Source organism: Pelophylax lessonae, assembly GCF_965119305.1.
Source record: "Pelophylax lessonae genome assembly, chromosome: 2".
NCBI classification, from domain to species: Eukaryota; Metazoa; Chordata; class Amphibia; order Anura; family Ranidae; genus Pelophylax; species Pelophylax lessonae.
Genome location: NC_138769.1, coordinates 443,920,644 through 443,939,999, shown reverse-complemented (window position 1 = coordinate 443,939,999; position 19,356 = coordinate 443,920,644). Strand labels below are relative to the sequence as shown.

General features: G+C 42.3%; 1 protein-coding gene across 1 annotated transcript; it reads right to left on the bottom strand.

The window, feature by feature from the left end:
- Window positions 1–383: 383 nt before the first annotated feature.
- On the bottom strand, window positions 384–16,032 carry CNOT11 (CCR4-NOT transcription complex subunit 11). The gene is made up of 7 exons (XM_082246811.1): window positions 15,564–16,032; window positions 8,310–8,474; window positions 7,821–7,973; window positions 7,376–7,578; window positions 4,996–5,198; window positions 3,816–3,912; window positions 384–677 (listed from the first exon to the last, which is right to left on the bottom strand). Exons 1-7 carry the CDS (start codon window positions 15,877–15,879, stop codon window positions 480–482), a joined length of 1,335 nt encoding a protein of 444 aa, XP_082102937.1. The 5' UTR covers window positions 15,880–16,032; the 3' UTR covers window positions 384–479.
- Window positions 16,033–19,356: the final 3,324 nt, after the last annotated feature.

Here is a 19,356-nt window from a genome sequence, read left to right as displayed (position 1 = left end):
CCTCAGGCATTGAGAGATCAAAGCATAAACCATGTAGAAGAAAAAGGAGACTAATTAAAGTAAATAAGCTGCTATATACAACAGCTCAGTTTTACAGGTGCTTTAATAAGATCACAAAATATCAGCCTTCACAGAACAAGGCCTGTTTTATTTGTTTACAAATGCTGGACTGAAGCACATTTACAAAACGCACATGGAAATAGCTTTTAAAAACTATCCAGAGCCAGAAATTATCTCTACAGATAATATTCTTGCAATAAGTTAAATTGTTTAGTTGAGGACCAAAATCAGATCTATCCACTGACTGGAACCGAGCTACGAAATAAATGGAATATACTATTAGTAGTATACATGGCCATAATATGCTTCTAGGATAGTCCAGAATGTGGAGTAAACTTGGCAACTTTAAAAAAAAAAAAAAAAAAAAAAAACATTATGTACAAGGCAAAAAAAAGTCCTTGGCGTAGTGTACCATTCGTTTATTTCACAGGTTTGGCCTCTTGTGGATTTTCTCCAGTATCCAAAGTCTTCAGAAGTCGAAAAAGGCCAGCTGCTTCTCGTATTCTACTGAATTCTATACAGAAGGCCTGCACCTCTATAAACAAGTCCTGGACATTGATAATTTTGTTTCTAATCAATGACTGTAGAAAGACACAAACCAGTCTGACCAAGCGATTCTGCAAAATACAAAGACCACCAATAAATAAGCCATATAAAAAACAGCATTATTAAAATAAAAAAAATAAGCAAAACCAAATATATAAAGAATGCAATTCCTTCATGGAAGCACCATTTGAAAAAGAGTAAAAACAGAAAAGCAGCAGCAATACACTTAAAATGCTAAATATAAGTTAGTTCTATGGTCAAAGCATACGCTTTCATTTTATAACATAAAATAGTAATACAAACAATAGTTTTTTTTTTGACAATCCAGTAGAGACTCACTTGAAAAATCTCCTTTCACTTTGTGAGTTCTGCCTGTCAGTCATAGTTACATAGTTAGTGAGGTTGAAAAAAGACATCAGTCCATCCAGTTCAACCTATGATGTGTGTGTGTGTTTGCTTTTAACCGTACATTGTATACCCCTGTATGTTGTGGTCTCTAAGGTGCCCATCTAATAGTTTTTTGAAACTATCGATGCTCCCTGCCGACACGACTGCTTGTGGAAGAGAATTCCACATCCTTACCGCTCTTACAGTGAAGAACCCCTTACGCATTTTAAGGTTAAACCTCCTTTCCTCTAGTTTTAGTGAGTGGCCACGTGTCTTATTGTATCTCCTTTCTCTAAATAGTTTGTTCCTTATGCTAGGGTCACCAGTACAGAATTTGTACATTGATATCATATCCCCCCTCAATCGTCTCTTCTCCAGAGAGAATAGGTTCAGTGCTTGTAGTCTTTTCTCATAGCTGATGTCCTCCATTCCCCTAATTATTTTTGTTGCCCTTCTCTGGACTTTCTCCAGTTCCAGCACATCCTTCCTGAGGACCGGTGCCCAGAACTGGACAGCATACTCCAGATGTGTCCGGACCAGAGTCTTGTAGAGCGGGAGAATAATCTATTTCTGGAGTGAATCCCCTTTTTTATACATCCCAGTATTCTGTTGGCTTTGCTTGCAGCGGCTTGGCATTGCATGCCACTGCCAAGCCTGTTGTCTACCAGTACCCCCAAGTCTTTTTCCATCCTAGACTCACCCAGAGGTCCCCCCCCCCTAATGAGTAGCTTGCTTTCTGGTTTCTGGCCCCCAAGTGCATTACTTTACATTTTTCAACATTAAACCTCATCTGCCATGTAGTTGCCCACCCCATTATTTTGTTCAGGTCCGCTTGTAAGGTTTCCACATCCTGCATAGAAGATATTGGCATGCCTAATTTAGTATCATCCGCAAATACTGAGATTTTACTAGATATCCCCTCCTCTAGATCATTTATGATAAAATTAAACAGGATTGGTCCCAGGACAGAACCCTGGGGGACCCCACTTTCCACACCCGCCCAATCCGAGTACTCCCCATTAATCATCACCCTCTGGACTCTTCCCCTGGAGCCAGTTCTCTATCCAGGTACTCACCTTATGGTCCATACCTACCTTCCTTAGTTTGTACAGTAAGCGTTTGTGGGGAACGGTGTCAAAGGCCTTTGCAAAGTCCAGATACACCACATCCACAGGCTTACCTTTATCTAGGTGGCAGCTCACTTCATCGTAGAAGGTTAATAGATTGGTTTGGCAAGAACGATTTTTCATGAATCCATGCTGATTACTACTAATAATACCATTTTCATTACTAAAGTCTTGTATGTGGTCCCTTAACATCCCCTCCAAAATCTTGCAGACTACAGATGTTCGGCTGACCGGCCTATAGTTACCCGGGATATATCTCGGCCCCTTTTTAAATATTGGTACCACGTTGGCTTTTTTCCAATCAGCTGGCACCATACCCGTCTGTAAACTATCCTTAAAGATCAAGAATAATGGTCTGGCAATCACCTGGCTGAGCTCTTTAAGAACCCTTGGGTGCAAGCCATCCGGTCCCGGTGATTTATTTATGTTAAGTTTCTCTAGTTTAGTTCTAAGTCTATCTTCTGTTAGCCATGGAAGTATTTCCTGAGGTGTGTTGTTTAGTTCGGCCTTACAAGCTGGGTTCGTGTAGCCCCCCGATTCTTTTGTGAAGACTGAAGAGAAGAAATTATTTAACACTTCCGCCTTTTCTCTGTCCTCAGTGGCCATTTTTCCTTTGTCATCTTTTATGGGGCCAATGTGTTCTAGCCTCGCTTTCTTACTGTTTATATACTTAAAGAACTTCTTGGGGTTCTTTATACTCTCCTCCGCTATATGTCTCGTGTTCTATTTTAGCCGCCATCTCTTCCCACAACTTCCTAGATTCCCTGCATGCTTTGCAGCTCCTCCCCCCCCCATTGTTTACTTTCAAAATATTAAGAACTACATATCCCATGGTACCTTGCTTCCTGAAAACTCAGATTCCTATACTGACGCCACATCTTGAAATTTCTCCTCTCAGGGCCTCTGTAGTTCAGAAGGCAGGCTCTGAATTCTGTGACACAGCAGTGCCTACTTACAGAGCACAATTATTATATCACCGAATTCAAAGTAATAAATGTGTGAGGATCCTCACAAACTTCAAGATCAAACTGGATTTAAGAGGAGTATGTGTGAGGATCCTCACAAACTTCAAGATCAAACTGGATTTAAGAGGAATATGAGTGAGGATCCTCACAAACTTCAAGATCAAACTGGATTTAAGAGTAGAGTAGAAATAAAATGTGGAAAATAATATTATGATAAAATTACATTTTGACCATCGATGCACTTTGCTTAGAATAGGAAAGGATTGACCCTTAATAGCTTTCTTAATGTCGGTGTCCCTGCTGGGGAGATTTACATCTGACAAGTCATCAAGAGGGGAACATAAAAAAGGTCTTCACAGTAATACGTGAGGGAAAATCATCCAATGCAAATGCCTGTTTCTGTGACAACTGTAAAGAAGAGGTAACATTAAAACTTTCAGCGGTGACAAAATGTCTCTGGAGAGGTTTCCTCTTAAATACCGTTGTGTCTCCAGGACAGAAGGTGAAGAAAATTTTCCATTTCCAGTCTTTCCTTTCAAAGTCTAAGAGGCTAAAACAACCAACTCTGCCTCAAAAGTAGCTCAAGTCGCTTTTAGACCGGCAGGAGACGCTCACATGTAAATGCCCAAATCATTTAAATTACATGGAATTTAGTTTGCTGAGAGTTTGAGCTTCCAGCTAAAAAATGCTCAGGTGTGATTGGGGCCATATATTCACAGAAAACACCTACCTGCATATATTTGTCCTTAATTTGCTCACAGGTGGATATGCAATTTGATATGTAAAGGTGAATAAATTCAGGAGGAAGATCAACTGCAGTTGTTAGTCTGCAGAATAAATCAAGAAGATAGGATTAAAATGGATGCATTAAGAAAGCCATCATCCAACATCTTAAAACATCAATATGATAAAAAAACAGAGAAGTAAACAATGATGAGGCGAAATGGATGGCCAGTTGTTAAAGTGGCTGTGAACATCAGACATGAAAGATGAACAAAGCATATCCCTCAATAGTGTGAACGTGTCTCAAATAATAGAAAGAAATGTCAATTTTTTCTGCTGCTTTGTTCCTCTGCAATCAGCATGAATCACTTCTGACACGTTTTCCTGACACCAAAAGAAAAATGGTGGCAGGGTTAATTTTTTGGTCCTTGAGAGGGCTCTGACTTTATAGACGAACATAGGTCAATCTCAGGTACTGCATGGTATTTGTTACATGATGATTTCCAAAATACTGTTTGCTTAGCATATTCTCTAGGCTCCTTATTCAATAAGAATATTGTGAAAGAAAAATCGTGACAAGGGAGGGAGGGCCAGCTAAATGACAGCCTCATAAGTGAATGTGTAAAAAAGGGAGGAGTGGCTGTTGGCGTGGCTCTATATTGCCTCAAAGTATTAGACTGAATCATACATCAAGACTAATTAGGTGAAAACAAACATATCTAACTAGATAAACATATAAAATGTTCAAATATGCATAAAATTATATAAAAATGTGCAAAAAAAGCAAGTGCCCAGTGAAACAACAAATGTTGCTAAACCAACAGTAGGTAAATCTATTTTTAAGCAGTGCCCAGTGAAAGTACTCAATGTTATTATAAGTACAAACACACAACGAAATCAATGGTGTGTTTTAAATTCATATAAACATGATCCAATAGAGCATCCAGTGCTATCATCACATTCCCTTTCATAAAAAATAATATAAATAGTCCATCCGTTATTTCAGTACTGTAAATTTTCATCTGAAAGCATGAACTGGTGATGTTATAGTAGGACAGAGTGTATCCAAAGCATGCACAGTGCACAGGCAAATGTTACAGTGACCTAGTCTAAGGAATTGAACTGACAAAATCAGCTACAATAAAACTAAACTAATTAAAAACAACAAAAAAGCTAACATAACTCACCGATTAACAACTTCCATTGAATGCAACGACATGTCCATGTTGACCAGAACAGAGAAATACTCTGTGATCTGACTTGACTGCATCAGCTTTAACAACATTTCAATTGCAACCAAGGGATTGTTTTCTACCAGGTCTGGAAGCTTGGCAGGAGTGAGGCCAATGTGATAAACCAGCTTAGGGTCTTTTTCTAACTCTCCAAGGAGCTGGGGGAAGAAGATTTTTTTTTAATAAGCAAATAGGTTTTGTTTACATATACCATTGTAATTTCAGATAGATAAAACAAAACAAAAAAAAAAAAAAAAATCAAAATCGTAAAACTAAATAAAAAGCTGAATTTCACCTGCAACGTTACAGACATGCACCGTATATAAATCAAAGTAGGTTTGCAGCAATCTTGCATAAAAATATATGTGAGCTGGCCTGGCGAGTGCTACAAGAATACTAAAATCCAGTGGGTAAGAAAGAACTGAAACAAAAATGCTCAAAGTCCTCCTTATTATCATTAAACTCAGTTTACTTTGGTCATAGTATTATAGCAGGCATGTCCAACCTGCGGCCCAGAACCTCAGGCAATGTGGCCCACTACCCCCTGACAATTTTTTTTTTTTTGCTGGGGAGGAAGGAAGTCGGGTCAGGGGCACAGCGGCTTCAAACTAATGGTATGCAGAGGCTGCCTCGGAGGGAAGGGGAAGGGAGGGGGGAAGGGGGGGCAGTGGGCATGTTTTTGACTCCTACCACCAGGACAACTTCAAATCACTGAAGTGGTTATGGTGGTGAGAGTGTTCCTTTAATATTTCTCAGAAGAAGTAAACCTCCGTATACTGATTCCATTTCATTTGATCATCCTCTAGTTGTGTTAAATTAGTGCGGGAGGGGGGCGCGGCGGTGCGGGAAGGCCGCGGCAGCGTCTTATTACCTATATAACTTAGCTATAGTATATATTTTATATGCGGCCCGAGAATTTCTCTACACTCAAAGTGGCCCCGAGAAGCCAAAAGGTTGGACACCCATGTATTATAGGTTGCAAGTCTTCCGAACTACTTTTGTGCCTATTAAAACAGGGTTACACAAGCCATGTCAGGATAAGATCTAGTGGATATGGTGTGCCTAAAATCAGCCTCTTACTGCAGTGGTGAGACTTTCTTGCTTAGCTCCATTATGCCCAAGGGAGGCAAAACTGAGAACACCAGAGAAAGAAGAAGAATATAGGTTGTTTTATCAGTCTGCATTAAGCCAAAATAAAATTTTGCATATAATATTATTTAGAATTTAGCCCAGTGATTCCAGACCCTTACTACCTTCAGACAACCATTTACTGAAGAGCAACTTGTTTGGAAAGCATTTCAGAGATGTATCCAGTGTGAGTGTCTCTGTGCAATGCACCCATCTACCCTTGGTAGAAAATGCAAGAACAATAAAGGAAGCTCTCCACCCATGGCTCAGAATGTTTTAACCACTTGCCGACTGCCTAACGACGATTTACGTCGGCAGTCAGCCCCTCACAGGCAAAGTGACATAGATCTACGTCGCTAGCCTGTGAGGGTCTAGGGAGCGAGCGCGCACCGCCGGAGGCGCGCTCCCGCGTGGTCACGGACCCCCCCCCCCCCGCGCATTGTGACCGGCGGACCCGATGTCCGCCGGTCACTCTGCGATCGCCGCTGCAGAGGGAGAAAATCAGGCGGCTAGTGTAAACAAGCCGCCTGTCGTTCTCCCCTGTGTAGAAACTGTGATCACACGGTTCTACTATGTAGGACTTTTGATCACTGTTTCTACAGCTCAATTCACAGCCAATCACAGTTAGAATCACGCCCCTAGGGACACACACAGCCCCTCCCTCTCAAATAAAGTTAACCCCTTCACTACCAGTGTCATTTTGCAGTAACAGTGCATATGTATAGCACTGATTACTGCAGTAATGTCACTGGTAACCCCAAAAGTGCCAAAAATGTCAGTCAAGGGTCCGGTCTGTCCGCCGCAATGTCGCAGTACTGCGGAAAAAAAAAAAAAAAAAAAAAAAAAAAAAAAAAAAAAAAAATCGCACAGGTGATCAAATACCACCAAAAGAAAGCTCTGTGGGAAAAAAAAAAAAAAAAAAAAGGACGTCAAATTAGTTTAGGTACAGCGTCGCACGACCACGCAATTGTCCGTTAAAGTCACGCAGTGCCGAATCGCAAAATACCCCCTGGTCAGGAAGGTGGTAAAATCTTCCGGGGCTTAAGTGGTTAATGAACCACTGGGTGAAGAAACTTGCTTTGGACCAACACAACATGGAAAGCCAGAAACTAGATGCGAGGCCAAAGCAAAGTAGCTAAAGAACCTGCAATAAATCCATTACACAGACAATGAATTCCCATCTATAAATAATGTAGAGAGCAAATACCTGTGTCTGCTGAGGAGAGGACAGTGGACTTTTAAATGCCTTGGCCATGATGCGCTTAATTTCTACACCAGTGCTGTTCTTTACACACATTGATTTGTCCCATTTGATGGTATGATCAGGTTCAATGGGATTCAACCAAGCAAGCTCATCATCGCAGATGTGTAGAGGAGGAGGGGGACGTATAAACTCTGGACGGAAGTGGCCTTAAAAAGAATAAGCTACATTGAGAACCTTCCCAATGTATTAAAGAAATACAAAGCTAAAAACAATTAATGATATCCAAAAATGTTTTATGACTATTTTGTACTGCTTCAGAAAAAAAAAAATATTTAATTCTCATAACGTAAATTTCTTAATGACCACACAATGATATCCAAAACATTGTTACTCTACCAGAATAAAGACAAAACCTGTCATTCTGATATGAGAAAACAAAGTTACATACTTTCAATCGGTGGCTTTGGACCACTGACCAAACCTTCGGTAATTTGAGAAGCAACAGAACTGTCGAAACCAGAATTGGAGGAATCTGGATCAGGATCACTTAGGATGCTTGGGAAACTGGCCTTACTCTGAGTTGGAAGTTCAGACTGCCGTTCTAAAAAAAATAAATAAATAAATCAAAAACAGGCAAAGTATTGGCTCATTTAAATCATTTTGAGGGATTTGTTTACTTTTAAAAAAGGAACTATTTAGAATAATTGCCAATATTTATTTACCTCTATTTAGCCTTTTTTTTTTAATGCCTTTTATTTCTCCAATAAAGAATAAAAAAAGGAAATAAATGTACTCAGTGTGAGAGTAACCTCTACCAGACACAACACTGAGGTGCATAATTAAGCTCCTAGAATAATCTGCAATTGATATCAGAACCCACCAAGTGCTCTTACTGGTTTAGTAGTGTAAAATGCTAAACATGGCACGTGCCTCTTACCTGCTAGCGCTAACTGAAGTCCACTTATGTCTACTGGCTGCGCCAAGTTTGTTACATCCATGACAGCGATCTGTCTAGGTGTCTTTTTAAATAATTCTCTAGGTGGTGCCAACATCAACTGAGAAAGGAAGAATTTTTCAGGTGGTGTAATTGCTGGCAGAAAACCTGCAGAAAGCAGACAGACAATCTCATTAATAAACAATGTTCAACCATTATGGATAAAAGTTTTACAAATAGGATAAAAAGATTTCAGATGTAAAAGCCTGAAATATCAGAAAAAATCTGGCTATCAAAAACAAAAATGTCTGCATATAGCATTATCAAATCACTAATTAAAGATGGAAGATATTACACTGATCCCATAATTTAACCTCCCTGGCGGTATGATTATGTCAGGAATTACATACCAAAAGCGGTACAATTTTTTTCATGGAAATTTGGCGTTATGTATTATAGGCCTACAAGACCAAAACAAGAGTCTAGTAGACATCCCAGATGTGATAAATTTGAAACACAAACGCGTGAATTATAATCGAATCAATAATATTATTTTATTATTTAATATATAATAAAATTATATTATTGATTAGATTATAATTCATGCATTATATATAGATATATGTGTGTATATATATATATATATATATATATATACACATATACATACACACACAGGTGTATGTATATATGTGTATATATATATAAATAAATAAGTTTTTTTTTGTTTTTTTTTTTTAATTTCCCTCCCTAGTTCTGCTCCCATGCAGCATTGCTGCTGCGGGGAGCGGAACTAGGAAGTGATCACACCGACGGAGGAGCGGCGGGACTCTCGGCTGGCGATCTCAGCAATGAGAGATCATCGCTGGATCGCCAGGAGAAGGTAAGAGAACACCGCTGCGCTCTCTGCACATCCACCCCGAGCGTGACTCGGGGTTACCGATCCTGCAATGAAAAATCCACCCCGAGTCACGCTCGGGATTACCGCCAAGGTGGTTAAACTAAACGCTGGTTTCTACTTTCCTGGAGAAAGTGGGAAACCTCTTCAGCCTGAAATAAACAACCTTCCAATCCTGGAGCAGCTGTGCCACAAAGAAAGCCAAGCAGCTCAAAGTCATAAAAAATTTTCTCAAACAAGCCAAAACGTTCCAGTAAATATAGCCCCAAAGCACAGGTTCCTTTTCTACTTTCCACTTTAAAAATGAAAAGCCTCCATAACAGATCCAGGCAGGAATTCATTGTGTCCAAAAAATAATGTTCAAATTTTGCTAAAAAAAAAAAAAAAAAAAAACTGCCTACAAGTGACAACAGAACAGTGGTTGCCATTTAAGATGTATAGGAGGGGGGTCTCAGCCACGACCCCTAGCATTACCAAATGTTCATTATATGTAATGCTAGGGAGCACTGTCAAACTGCAGACATAAAAGAGATGGTTAGATACTGGGGATATGATTCAGGTGTGGTTAGAGACATGCTGCAGAAGACAAATGACTGGGGACGTGTTACCCCTTTAGGCTGGCCATACACTATACAATTTTCTTGTTCAACTTTCCTTTAGATTTACCAAAACCATGTAATATAGGGTCAAACCTAAACACTTTCAATTTGTATGCAGTCAGGCAGGCCCTTGCACTACATAGTTTAAGGTAAATCTAAAAGGAAATTGAATAAGAAAATTGTATAGTGTATGGCCAGCCTTACAAATCTAATTTGTCCCTCCCAGTACAGACTGCACATCAAGTTGCACATGACATTTGGGTGTTAGGCCTCTTGCACACTGCAGCTTAAAAATGCTCAGTACAGCATTTTTTTTTTTCTGTGCTAAAATAGAGCCCATTCATTCTTATGTGCCTATGCACACAGCTGCGTAATTGAGCGCCGCTTATTCTTCAGTAAGAACAAAATAGAAAAATCTGCATTTTTGGTCAGTAATTTACGCCTGATGCGCGCAAAAATGCGCGAATGCGCCCAAAAGACCCTAAAATGTCAATTGAATATCCAGAACGCTAGAATAAATTTACGCACAATTGCGCGCATTTACGCAAATTCGCGCGCATTACAATTACGCCAGAAAATGTAGATGCTCTAACAGGAGTATCGTGTGCAAGGTGCCTTAAAGTGGTACTAAAGACAAAATCAAAAATGATGTATACTATGTGGTCTGCCACTGGCAATACCTCCCCCCCACCCTGTAACTTTATTACCTGTTATTTTTATTTTTCAACTTCCTTTAACAGACTAAGCTGTTCAAAAGTGGAAGAGGGTTGAGACAAACCATTTAACACTGACAGGTGGGCTTACAATGGTCAGTTATTTATATAAAAGCTTTATACCCGAAGGGAAACAACTGTTGTGGGCATTGTGTGTGTGTGAAACTGCTTTTAAAGTATTAGCTGGACTTCAGCTTTGCTAAAACACACAAATAAATATTGCAGCCACATCTAATGATGGTCATACATATATAGATTTGTAGACGAGAATGTTTGTATGAACATTAGTTAAAAAATTCTTTGAACATTCGATTAATGGACAAATGTCGTTTGAAAATTGCCTTTTGCTTTTAACATATAATTTTATACTGAATGTAATTTCTGAGCGATAACCACATACTGTACACTGACAAAAAATTCATTAAAATCGAGGAAAGTTTTCCTTCCTGCCCCTTCAAATTTTCTCATCACTGCAGTCAAAAACGGACATCGATTTAACCCCACTAACAATTAGAAATTCAATTTAAATTTTCTTAAAACGTAAATTTCCAAACAAAAATCTATATGTGTATGGCCAGCATAATGATTGCTAAGCCACAATATACTGCATTACATTTTTTGTTTTGATACCTTTTAAAAGATTTTAACTAGTGGAACGATCCATTATAGGTAGTGTTGCACCGATACGAATGCTGCAACACCTTCCTTCAAGCCATGGCTGGACAACATTTCCAAATGATAGAGATTTCTTCCCACAAAGCACCTGGCCTCTTTGCCCCTGATGCGGCCATCGACCTTAAGGAGTGAGCTCTAATTCTAGTAGGTAGTAAATGGCCAGAACTGATGAATGCTAAAATAATAGTGCCTCTAATCCACTAGGCCATGGTAATATAGGAGGCACTGAGCCCTAGATGGCATCACTATATAAAAGAATAGAGGTTGGATAGATCTTTGTCGATCAAATTTTCAAAAACCCAAAAAGGGTCACCACCTGCACCTTAAGGGTGCTGGGCAACAAAACCTTTTTAACTCCTGGAGTCAATACAGAATTGTAGGAATTAAATATGAATGTGTGCCAATTCTTTTTTGCCTGGAATAAAAACACCTTCCAAACTTTACTGTATAATTCCCGATATTCACTTTACATCTACGGAGAAATGCATTAATGCAGGGGCTTGACAAATTTCCTTTGAATCTAGGAGCCAGTTTTTTTTTTTTTTTGACTAACAGGGTTTTTTTTTTTTTTTTTTTCTGACAACGGAGCTGGCAGATCTTGAATTTGCACATGGAGGGGACTGGAGCTGAGACATGCTGCTGGGTGGGAGGGCTTTCTTAATGGGTGGTTTCAGGGGACGTGTGTCCCTTTGGGGCTCTCAGAGTGTGGGGATTTGACACAAGGTTGTTGGGGGATGGGGTTTTTGGTGTGTGTGGCATACGGTGTGGGCTGGACTCTGCTCGCCTCCAGCACCAGGTGCTCGGAGGAAGAGGAGAAGGAATGAATAGCTGGTGGTGAGGTAGAGGGGTGTGTGGGGGAGCCTTTCTGCACAGCGGTGTTGGATCTGCTGGGGGAGGGGGGCGGATGGGATGCCGGTGTGTAGAGGAGAGAAACTTTGGCTCTGCTGCAGGTAAGTAGCAGAGCTGGAGTTTTTTTTTTAGATGTTGGAGCTGGATGAGCTGTCCGTCGCCCAGAGGTGCATAGCCAATGGGAGTTGGTCATGCCTGGTGTCTGCAGTGAGTGGACAAGCACTGGTATGCTGTTTCTGGTCGCCATGGCGACCTGGGGTTGGTCAAGCCCTGTCCCTCCATATACACATCTCTCCCCCCTTTTCTGTATACACACTGGGTCTGGTTCACCCCCTCTACATACACGTTGCCCCCCCCCCTCCTCCTTCTTTGTATACATCTTGAATCTGGTCATCCCCCCCCCTTGTATACACCTTGCCACCCCCCTCTGTATATTCACTGGTCCTGTCCTTCCCCTCCATATATACCCCGGGTCTGGTCCTACTCTGTTGCGATTAATTCGGGAGCCCAGGCCAATGTCGAAGGAGCGCATCTGTCCCGAGTCATCTGTGTTCAAGTGTGAGAAGAGCAGAGTATACCAGCTCCTCGGGCACAGAGAAGTCCAGGCTCCCCCATTCCATCCACACCTCCACTGCCTGGTAGTACTGCCAGTCCACCCGCCTTGTCAGGTGGAGGCTACACAGGCTGGCAATTCCCCCACCCCCGCCGACCCCTCCTGCACAGTGTAGGAGAGCTCCAGGGGGAGGAAGGCCAGCTTGCGGCTTGGGCACGGCAAGTTGCAGAAGAGCCAGCACAGCTGCCCCAGAGAGAAGCATTTTATTCTCAGACCCTGCTCGGGCATTCAAGTGGAGGAGGGGGGACCTACTGCCTGCTTCCTCAAAGACCATCAAAAGAAAGAGAAGGCTTAGCTGCCCGGCGCCCGCAGCTGCACGACCAGCGCGTCACGTCAGGCAATAGAAATTGGATGAGTGTGCTGACAGAAGCCCAGGCACCAGGACGCAGTTTCTGGTTGCCATGGCAACCTGGGATTTGTGGAGCCCTGCATTTATACCCCTTTCCGAACATTCTCTTTTCTTGAGAATCCTCTAGGGCCATCAGGCGGAAGAGACCAAAGAATTCAGATGAAACACCGGTCCCTGTGATAAAATGTCCAAACAATTCTGTTGAATCCATGGAGAAAGAACTGCCAGAGACTTCAGAGCTGGGACCCAGCAAATTTATAGATTCATGGGGCTATCAAGATTATTTCTGGTTGGTCCACGATGATCTACCTGATCACTAGGGGTAGAAAAGATAGTGGAGGAAAGCATGACCCAACCTAAACTCCCCTTAAAGTCATTATAAATCTACCTACCTGTCTTTTACCTGGCTAAGATGTACGACTATGTAGATTAGTGGTGCTATTTGTTGATCTGTACAGTCTATAGTAGAATAAATATTCACATTCCAGCGTCCAATGTTTGTTTCTTTGAAACATAAAGGCATGCTGCGTGGCACTATACACATTAATGCATGAACTGTTTGTAGGCTTAACACTGACACCTTCTGTGAAGAAACTATATATCCCACAATCCCGAGGACTTCCAGTCTAGTGCAGGTGAAAGCAAAGGGGCAAATTCACATTAGAACGCATAGCTGCCAGAGCACTTTACTCTCTAAAAGCTGTCCGTTCCCGACTGCAGCAGGGGGCAGCATGGTGCGTAATTTAGCACATCACACACTGTGCATTGATTCAGTGGCATGAGGTACTATACAGTGAGCTGTGATAAAATACACTGACCCTGAGGCAACATCAGAGATTCCTGCTGTGGCTCTGAGCAGCCGCCGGACTCATTCATTATATTGACAGGTCAATGGGGGCAACAGCTATTTGTGGCTCCCTAGACAGCCAATGATTACCTGCAGGGATCCCTGCTGAATGCACTTTGCATGCATCCATGAGCAATGACCACAGGTAATCGCTGGCTGGGGGGGCCAGCAGCTGCCCCTAGCTGCTGAGAGCCACAGTAGGAAGATGTTTCCTGCCGCTACTTTTTGCATCAGTCATAAAGCTGCATTCACACCTGAGCGTTTTGAATCACACAAAAGCAAAGCTTGTCATCCCCCCCCCCCCCCCCCCGGTGCTTCTACCAGCTCACCCGTGTGATTGGCGAGACGGAGAAGGAATCCGTCGCAGGCAGAAGTTCACTATAGAGAATACTGAGGACCAGATGGTCCCAGGCAGTCTCTATGGCTCTTGGAGGCCCGGTTGCGACATTATGAGGTCACGCCCAGCCTGGCAGTTATAAATACTGCTGTGTTCTCAGCTGAAAAGCCAACTTCTTTTTTTTTTTGGATCTCAGGCTTTCCAGCTTGGAGGAGAGATGTGACGCCTTATAGACCCCACATCTCTCCATAAAGAGGAACTGTCATGCACTATTACTAATACAAGGGATGTTTACATTCCTTGCAATAGGAATAAAAGTGAGAAAAAAAAAATAAAATTTATAGAAGTGTAAAAATAAAAAAAATGTAAAGTGCCCCCATCTCCGCATGCAGAAGCGAACGCATACATACGTTGCACCCACAAATGTAAACGGCGTTCCATCCACAAATGTGAGGTATCACTGCGAACGTTAGAGTGAGAGCAACAATTCCAGCCCAAAACCTCATTCATAGCTCGACAGGTAACCTGTAAAATTGTTTAAAGTGTTGCCTATGGAGATTTTTAAGTACCAAAGTTTGGCGCTATTCCACTAGTGTGCGGAATTTTAAAAGGTGACAAGTTTTGGCATCCATTCACTCAGCGTATCATCTTTCACATTATAAAAAAAAAAAAACTTGGGCTAACTTTACTGTTTTGTTTTTTTTTTAAATGTATAAAACTTTTTTTTTCCCCCCAAAAAAAAAAAAAAAAAAAAGTGTCTGAAAAATTTCTGCGCAAATACTGTGGGTTATAAAAAGTTGCAATGACCGCCATTTTATTCCCTAGGGTCTCTGCTAATAAACAAAGTTTTGGGGGTTCTGAATCATTTTCTATCAAAAAAAAATATATACGATTTTTACATGTAGGAGCGGAGTGCCAGAATTGGCTCGGTATGGAAGTGGTTAAAGACTAAAAACATTTTTCACAAAAACAGAAAATGCCTGTTGATTTTGCCACAAACATTGTGTGCTTGTGCCTTCCGGTGATCTGATCTATCAAATGTTGTTACCAGTGTTCCCAGTAATCATCAATAATCGATCTGTACTACTAAACTACTCCATGTATTGGAGATGGAGAGGTGGCCATGTTTGTAGCTTGAATCAGGAGAGCAGCCTAGGGTGACAACATTCCATAGATGCAGTAGAGTGTTGTCACCCTAAGACAGGAAGTGTGTCACTTGCAGGATCGCCTGATGTAAATAAAAGGAAAATGTAAAGGAATGCTGGTAATCTTCAACATCTGACAATCCTGATGGTGTGTTAGTAAACCTGGCTCTGCTGTTTGGAGGCATCTGAAAGGATAGGGAGATGCCATTAGAGTGTAAGCTGTGTGCCTCACCTGACAGCAGCCTCTCGGCCTCCTCCCCGGCCGGAGGGTTAAGCAGATGGGCGAAGATGGCGGCGAAGGGGTTGGCAGCGAGCGGCTCAGTACGGTACATCTCCCAGAGCAGGTAGAGGGCGGTGAGGCGCTGCGGGGAGGTGGGCAGGAGGTCCGGCTGCTGCAGGAGCATCACCAGCACCGAGCCCACCCGGAAATGGTCGGCCTTGGTGAAGTAGTGGTGGAAGGCGGTGGACAGGCCCTCGAACGTGTTGCTGCAGGCCTCCTCCGTCAGGATGCCCAGGAGGTTGGACAGCTCCTTCCCGCCGAGACTCATCGTGAGGCCGCCGACGCTCGGTACAGCGAACACCGCTAACCCGCCTCTTCTCGCATGGGACCGGGAATACTAATAGGCGGCGATACTGTCAGCGGCCGCTCGGCAATGTCTTTGTCAATAAAGCTTGTTTTGGCGAAATATTGCCGACAGTAACGTAAGCCGAGGCAAACCCCTGCGTGCGCGTTCATGAGCTAGCGTATCCTATAAAAGTGCGCATGCGCGGGGCGGAAAAGGAGCGCGTCCCCGAAATTGGATGTTGTGTTTTGTTTATCTGGCTGTAATTGTAGTACAGTATAGGATAGGTGTGCTAAAACTGTCCAGGGGTATATCAGTGCTGAGGGAAGGAAAAGGGACAGCTGTCAGTTCAAAATTATGTAGACAATGGACACACTCTGTCAGTTACCAGGACAATGAAGAATTAAAGTGCATTCCAACAGAATCTCTATAGGTTAAATCACCACATTGCAATAAAATAGAAACATTTAGAGAAAGTGTAAAAATAAAATATAAAAATGCAAAGTACCCCTATCCCTGCGTGTTCGCACACAGAAGAACACATACATGAATCAGCCATTTTGTAACCACTTAAGCCCCGGAAGATTTTACCCCCTTCCTGACCAGGGCCTATTTTGCGATTCGGCACTGCGTGACTTTAACGGACAATTGCGCGGTCGTGCGACGCTGTACCCAAACGAAATTGACGTCCTTTTTTTCCCACAAACAGAGCTTTCTTTTAGTGGTATTTGATCACCTGTGCGATTTTTTGATCATGCGCTATAAATTTTGCAAAAATAACAATATTTTTCACATTTTTTTATATGAAATTCCCCCCCAAAAAAATGTAAAAATCTAAATTTTTTAACATTTTCGGTCTATTTGTTTTATGCTACATATGTTTGGTAAAAAAAATCGCAAAAAGCGTATTTTGATTGGTTTGCGCAAAAGTTATCGCGTTTACTAACTAAGGGAAAGATTTTTGTCATTTTTGTTGTTTTTTTTTTTTAACACGTAATGGCGGCGATCCGCGATTTTTTTTGCGGTACTACTACATTGTGGCGGACAGATCGGACCCTTGACTGACATTTTTGACACTTTTGGGGTTACCAGTGACATTACTACAGTAATCAGTGCTATATATATGCACTGTTACTGTAAAATTACACTGGCAGTGAAGGGGTTAACTTTTTTTTGAGAGGGAGGGGTTATGTGTGTCCCTAGGGGCGTGATTCTAACTGTGATTGGCTGTGGCTTGAGGTGTAGGAACAGTGATCAACGGTCCTGCATAGTAGAACTGTATGATCACTGTTTCTACACAGGGGAGAATGACAGGCGGCTTGTTTACATCAGCCGCCTGCCTTTCTCCCTCTGCACCAACGATCGCCGAGTGACCGGCGGACATCGAGTCCACCGGTCACATGCGCGGGGGGGTCCGTGACCGCACGGGAGCGGGAGCGCGCCTCCGGGGGCGCGCGCTCGCTCCCTAGACGCTCACAGGCTAGCGACGTAGTACTACGTCGCTCTGCCTGTGAGGGGCTGACTGCCGACGTAAATAGTCGAGCGGCAGTCGGCAAGTGGTTAAAGTGTTACTACACCCACAACAGTAAAATCAGTCTGTAATATGCAGTAAAGCATGCTTCTAATACTCATTATGGAACCTAAGAGGTTAATCCTCTGCCTTGTGTAAAAAGACTTTGATCCTGTCTTCTCTGATCCTCCCCTTCTTCCAGGGCCCTCAATCTATTTCCTGATAAAAAAAGAGCCCTAGGAGGCACTCTGCACATGCTCAGTTTAGTGTATATTGCTATAGATTTTTTTTTTTTTCTTGGCAAACTGCATGTGATCAGCACAGGGCCAATCAGGGCTGTCCAGACAGAGGGTCAGGGGTCCTGCAGCCATAGGAGAATGAAAAGTCCTTGTACAAGCTTCAACCAGACACTGATAGAAGTCACAACACTCCTATATACTGCTGATAAGAAAAGGTATTTAGCAGCTTATATTTACTAAAATATTTGCATGTTAACCACTTGCCGAAAGGCCGCCATGTACATAAAGTGTGTAACTATTGCGCGAAACAGTGTACCTGTACATTGTTTCATTCAATAGCCACTAGATGGCACCGCTGGAGGCGCCATCGTGCCGTGATTGGCTAGTGGGGATGTCAATCAGTGGGTGGGGCAGACCCGATGTCCCCCGGCCACCTACGATTATCCCCAGGAGAGGCAGAATGGCGATCTGCCTATGTAAACAAAGCAGATCGCTGTTCTGCAAGGGGAGAACCCGGATCTCTGTCTTCCTCAATCAGTGCAACCCCCCCCCCCACAGTTAATAAGCGCCCCCTAGGGACACACTTAACCCTTTGTTTGGCTTTCATGTTAACCCCTTCCCTGCCAGTGTCATTAGTACAGTGACAGTGCATGTCTTTTTAGCACTGATCACTCTATTAGTGTCACTGGTCCCCAAAAAGTGTCAGATGTCCAATTTGTCCACTGCAATGTTGCAGTCCCACTAAAAATCGCTGATCGCCGCCATTACTAGTAAAAAATAAATAAAAATCCGTTTTTAGATGCTTTAATTTTTGTGCAAACCAATCAACATACACTTTTTTTTTTACCAAAAATATGTAGCAGAATATATATTGGCCTAAATTGATGAAAAAAGATTGATTGGCTGTGTTTTATAGCAGAAAGTAAAAAATATTGTTTTTTTTTTTTTTTTCAAAATTGTCACTATTTTTCTGTTTATAGCGCATAAAAATAAAAACCACAAAGGTGATCAATACTACCAAAAGAAAGCTCTATTTGAGGGAAAAAAGGAAATAAATGTTATTTGGGTACAGCATTGCACAACCGTGCAGTTTTCAGTTAAAAGTAACGCAGTGCCGTATCACAAAAAATGGCCTGGTCATTAAGGGGGTAAAACCTTTGGGTCCAGAAGTCGTTAATTTTCTGTGTACTGTGGGAGACCAGATATTGTGAATGCAGAGTCCTGGGTTTAGTAACATTTTAATGCAGCTGGAGCCCCGTGCAGGCAGTCTGTGTGGCTCTATGAGGATGAAGGGGCTGGACAGACACACCCACTTATTCTAATCTGACAGACTTGCAGCAGCCGGTGAACGCCCCCAAATTCGGTGTCTCTATTCGGGGCCACTCATCTGCCCCTGTATGCCTGTCAAATTGGGACAAGTCTGTACAGCCACTGCATCCCTATAGCAGCTCCAGCCACATAAACAGCCAATTCACGCTGTACGAGCCACAACGCTCATGTGAATGAGGGCCTAAATGATGCACTCAGCAAAGTCTAGAATAGCTCATCCACCTTATTTATTTGCACCTCTTGCCCTGAGATTCAGTTGGAAGTCTCATCAGAACATGCATGCTCCCTTCTTGAAATAACTGTTGCTGACATGGGGCGTTAATGGTGCATGTGAGCAGAAATTTGGAGCTTGCATGAACAAGTGGCTCCATTAGACACTGCTAG

Excerpts from the sequence above, each read along its gene's own strand:
- CNOT11 (XM_082246811.1), bottom strand. The coding sequence starts at position 15,879 with ATGAGTCTCGGCGGGAAGGAGCTGTCCAACCTCCTGGGCATCCTGACG. Across the intron at positions 8,475-15,563 it reads GGCCGAGAGGCTGCTGTCAG|GTTTTCTGCCAGCAATTACA; the intron begins GTGAGGCACACA and ends TGCTTTCTGCAG. Across the intron at positions 7,974-8,309 it reads ACTTCAGTTAGCGCTAGCAG|AACGGCAGTCTGAACTTCCA; the intron begins GTAAGAGGCACG and ends TATTTTTTTTAG.